The sequence below is a fragment of the Embiotoca jacksoni genome, unplaced genomic scaffold (genome assembly GCF_022577435.1).
Source record: "Embiotoca jacksoni isolate LCO1_2020_lvr unplaced genomic scaffold, fEmbJac1.0.p SCAF_14, whole genome shotgun sequence".
Taxonomy (NCBI): domain Eukaryota; kingdom Metazoa; phylum Chordata; class Actinopteri; family Embiotocidae; genus Embiotoca; species Embiotoca jacksoni.
The window spans coordinates 1,159,422-1,164,609 of NW_027185274.1; the positions used below are offsets into that span (position 1 = coordinate 1,159,422).

The following is a 5,188-nucleotide window of genomic DNA, read 5'->3' on the forward strand; positions in this document are numbered from 1 at the left end:
TTGTAGATAAATTTCATTGTGTTTTATACACAGGTGAAACTATAAAACTAAAACATTCATACACATCATGAGAATACATTTAAGAATTCATTAATGTAATGAAATATGCACATGTAATTACAGTCAGATCTTCCAGAGAACTTTTTGGGAAGGTGATATTAGAAGCTTTCAACTTAGCAGTCTGTGATTTTTTTTTTGCCAGCACATCCATTATGTTTTTTAACTTCATATTTCTTTTAATTAGAATTTGCTCCTCATTTTGTAAAATAAGTCGCTCTGCTGTCAGTACACTTGTCCATGTTTGTGATTGGTCAGAGGCTACAAACACCCCCTCTTCTATGTGAAATCACTCAGAGCCTAAAGCAGAAAGTCTGAGCTAACAGAGAAAGTTGATAAACACCGTTGTGGCACCGATTATCTCTGACTGAGAGTTTCAGCTTTGTGGAGCTCAAACACAGAAAGCCTGCGTATGTTGAACTTGCGTCGTAGTACACCCCTCTGGAAAAGTTTGTGTCAGTTATTGGTGTCGTCATGGTGACAGTGATGATAATCTACCTGAATATCGTCTCCTCGCAGCTCAAAGGTGCCCCGCAGGTGGATCGTGTTGAACAAAAGGAAGATCACGTCTTGGTGTACTTACGGGAGGTGAGAGGGATTCACAGTGGAGAAACGCTACATGATGCTTTTTGATTGTGTTACTGACTCTGTTGTCTGTTTTGCTGTTGTGTTCAGTTACCGCAGGGCCTCGTCATCCCCCACCGCTTAGTGCTCGTACAGGAGCTCCCGGTGCAGAACCTGAAGCCAGCCGTGGTCAAGATCTACGACTACTACCAGCCAAGTAACACCCTCAATCACACAGCACACACGTTGTTCCTCGGTACAACTGTCGAGTCAATAAATCTTCAGTCGGGCCAGTCGTGTTCACATTCTTCCAAAAATATTTACTGTAAAAATGAGAGTAAAATACAATCAGGCTGGCAGAGTTCAATGCCATGAAAGATTTACTGCTTAAGCAGAAGACAGAGCAGCAAACCTGAGAGTTGGTTTCCATTAAAGAGCCTCTGACAAGATCACTGAGGATCCCGCTTGTTATAACTGCTGTAAGATAAACAGGCCTTGTAGTGTGCGGTTTCACATACACTCTGTTCATTTCATTCATTTTCTGAGGATTTCCCACCAGATGGTCGAGGCCACTGTTTCCCTCCTTATCTGCACCTGTCGCTTTACATGAGTTCTCCACAGAATCTTCCATTATTCTCAGGAGGAGGAATACAAATCATGTAAAGGCTTTATGGGCCTAAGATAAAAGAATAAATGATTTACGGCCTCCTTATGAGTTATTTAAACTTTGACCACACATCACACTTTTGAAATGATTACTGATAGATTACATACAGTTGTATTTCACAATAAACAGAACAGTTTTAAGAGTTATTATTTTAAGTTAAAGCCTTGAGAAATTAGACTTTAAAACTTTTCCTCTCCCTCATTTCCCAGGTGACCAGGCTGAGGCACAATACCTCTACAGTGCTGCAGGTAACAGTCAGTAATAATCACCACAAACTTTTTTCACAAAATTCATACAGTAGTCCCAAAATATTTTTACCTCAACTCAAAAATCAAGTCTTCAGTTCACGTTAACAGATGTGTCTAACAAGTATGAACAGCAATTAAGAAAATCAACCAATGATTCAGTAGATTATTAGAATTATTCAAAAAGAAACTAACAACTACTGTAAATGGACTGAAACTTTTAACTGAGTTATTACTTTTTATTGTTTCTGTTGCAGATTAAAGAAAGATGGGAGGTCATCACTGAGGTCATCACTGAGGTCGTCACTGAGGTCTTCACTGAGGTCTTCACTGAGGTCATCACTGAGGTCATCACTGAGGTCATCACTGAGGTCATCACTGAGGTCGTCACTGAGGTCTTCACTGAGGTCGTCAATGAGGTCGTCACTGAGGTCATCACTGAGGTCATCACTGAGGTCATCACTGAGGTCGTCACTGAGGTCATCACTGAGGTCGTCAATGAGGTCGTCACTGAGGTCGTCACTGAGGTCATCACTGAGGTCGTCACTGAGGTCATCACTGAGGTCGTCACTGAGGTCGTCAATGAGGTCGTCACTGAGGTCGTCACTGAGGTCGTCCAGTATAATATAAAAAGCATCATTTTATTAAAGACACCTTTCCAATACATTTTGTATTTCATCGTCTCTTTGTGTTCTCGTACACAAACAGGTTTCTGTCACAACTCCTCCACAGCTGCGAAACTCTTGTCGGTGTTTAATATCAAATTCAACCATACTGTACAATAAAACACAATGAAGTGACCTTTAAACTGGTTTCTGTTTTCCTACAGTCGCACTTCATCCTGCGGCTTTAATGTTCTTTATATATCTGATGTCGTTTTATCCACCAAGCAGAAAATAAGTTAAGAAAGTCATTTTAGTGTGAAATTAGAAACACAAACAACAAAGAAGAAAGTGTTTTTTTCTTTAGAATCAGTCATTAAGAGGAGCAGACGGGTAAATTACAGACAGTCTACAGCTTTTGTACTAATACAGTTCGTACCAAGACGTACTTGTAGGTTTAAGGGAACCACACATGAAGTTAGCATTAGCAGTAGCTTTATTGTTAGCAATGTTAGCGGTGGTTTTCACGTCGCCGCTTTCCCTTGGAGCCCATTTTTGTCACGACCACGTGAACAGACATGCACTGGAACGATCATCAATCATTTTGATGCAATGAGCCGCACATTCACTGGTGCCATGAAGAAGAATTGTTTCATTATTATTTAATTCAGCATATTTAACTTCTAACCTGTCATACTCACACTATTTTGTCTTATCCTGGTATTAATCATGTTAGTTATCATGTTAATATGGGACATTAGAAGCTCTGTGACTTATAACATTATTCCATGTTACTGAGTGTGCAGGTACGTCTGTGACTCCTCCCAGAGATGCAGGAATTGTCCATATCTGACATTTGCAAATGTTGTGACCATGTTTGGTTTAACAATACACTTACATTAAAATCAGTAAACCCCACATTAGGAAAACATAACATTCCTCTGATCGTTTTCTGTATTTCTGTATCATTTAAGATGTCGGATCTGTTGTGGCAGGAAGCTTTGAACTCATTTTCAACCTCTGAAAGGGGTCAGATCTAAACTGATCGTTATCACTGCCTCACAATCTGTCGACACAATAAAGATTCATGTGTTTTGCAGATCTCATATCTAACCGAGTAATACGTAGCTAAATGTACACCCAAAACAATAAAAACAGCCTGAGCATGATCATCTGATCAATAAATCTGTCATGAGTTCATGAATACACTCTGTGCCAACATGTTTGAGAATGAAGAGGTTTTTACTGCTGCGACCCGGTATCACGGCAAAGCGTGAAATAGACACGCTGGTCCACTACAGCAAGACGTGAAATAACCACACTTTGCGCTGCCAAAGCGTGAAAGTTTAGCAAAATCACGTGGTTGGGGTTGGGGAAAAGTAAAAACATGGCTGGGGTTAGGACACAAAAAGAAAACTCAAGAAAAACAATCTTACCTCCTTTATTCTAACCTCATAATCCCATGTGGCAGTCTGCAACCAATGCCACCAAACCACCCCTCTTTCTTTATAATACTGCCAAAAAATGCCCTTTGTACTTGGTCTCAAAACCTCTGTTGTGGAGCCTTGGTCACATGACATTTATAAGTATGTGAGTGTAAGTTTCAAAGTTTCAAAACGTATAACTTTCACACCAAGACAACCCAAAGCGTGGCAACCTCACGTTTTGCTACAGTGGATCGGCGTGTCTATTTCATGCTTTGGCGTGATACAAAAAATAAACCCCTTTCTAAAGGGACGGAAACAAAGTGACCCTCAGCAGGTTGATCTTTGAATCTGTTGACACTCTGAAGGCCAGTCAGCCTCTGCTTATATTAAATATCCAACTGAAAAAAACTGGACAGTAAGATTATAACACTGATAAAGCTGTCTGAAAGCAGACTAATATCTACAGAGCTGGACGTGGCTGAAGGGCCTGTTTGTCAGACCGGGTCGGGCTACATGGGACAGAGTCACTGGGTTTTGTATTATTCCTCAATTTTACTCTCTTATTTCACTCATTTCTCTTTATCTGGTGAAACATGAAAACTTTATTGGAATTTAATCTTTTGTGTACCAAACCATTATTTTTATCCTGGATTTAGTGTTGATAGGGTTTTGTTTTCAGTAGGTGGTGCTGTTGTATTGGTTTTTTTAGTTTAGTTTGTTTTTTTTCTCTGTATTTTCCCTATAAGTAAAATCATTAGTGGGGTGAACTATAGAAAAACACGAAAGTTTCTTTATTAAAGAAGTGTAGGTTGAGAAAATATCATGTTTTTAAAATGCAGGCACATTTTCTGAATATTACATGAAGAAACCAACACGAGTTCAAATTTCAAATTGATCCCTGGTGATCATTTGTTTATTGGTTCAGCCCCAGAATATTCAGCTAAAACCTTTTTTTCATAGATTTTTTTTTTCAAAGCAGACATATTGATTTGTTACAGCAGGAGGATAATTAGTGCTGCTCATCAAACCAGCAGCACTGATTTCAGACCAGCCTTACTTTTATCACAAGATACTTTAACAGTTTCTATTAGAGGAGATTGTAGTTTAGCTCAGCAGATTTCACACAAAACCAAAACTGTTATTTGGTTTAAAACTATGGAGCCTCATATTGGCTGTAGCTCTACCTGCTGCAGTGCACAGGGTGAGGTTAAGAAACGGTTGCAATATATAGTAATAAGTCAACTTTCCACATATTTTTTTGTTTGTTTTAATAATTAACCAGAATCACCAATACATGTATTTGATCACTGCACACACTCTACTATTATCTGGTCTAGAATGAAATATTATATAGTGGGTAAAATAAATATAAATATATAAAGTGCTGGAAAATTACTGTTTGTACTGGGTTAGCTATAGTCTTTGGTAGAAAAGCCAATCTCCATTGAAATATTTTTCAATTCTGTGGTGTTTGGCCTGTTTAATTGTAAATGATTGACTTGAGATACCGGGAAATCATACAGAGGAGGTTTGTATGATGAGTGGGAGTGTGCTGGTGTGGGTGAAGGGTTCCTGTATCAGCAGCTATTTAACAGATGCTGACTCTGAGGATCATCGCAGTCCGTC

The 5,188-nt window shown here is 39.1% G+C and overlaps 1 protein-coding gene across 6 annotated transcripts in view; it reads left to right on the forward strand.

Moving 5' to 3' along the window:
• Positions 1-5,188, forward strand: part of LOC138196976 (alpha-2-macroglobulin-like) — a 51,457-nt gene that overhangs the window by 19,775 nt on the left and 26,494 nt on the right. For 2 of the 6 annotated variants that reach the window (XM_069147386.1, XM_069147388.1), the window contains exons 33-37: positions 577-645; positions 733-838; positions 1,498-1,536; positions 1,791-1,964; positions 2,001-2,144. In XM_069147386.1, coding sequence (XP_069003487.1) covers positions 577-645; positions 733-838; positions 1,498-1,536; positions 1,791-1,795 — 219 coding nt within the window. In that variant the 3' untranslated portion in view covers positions 1,796-1,964; positions 2,001-2,144. Of the gene's footprint in view, positions 1-576; positions 646-732; positions 839-1,497; positions 1,537-1,790; positions 1,965-2,000; positions 2,342-5,188 lie in introns of those variants that run through there. The other 4 variants (XM_069147390.1, XM_069147385.1, XM_069147387.1 and 1 more) reach the window with 4 other exon arrangements.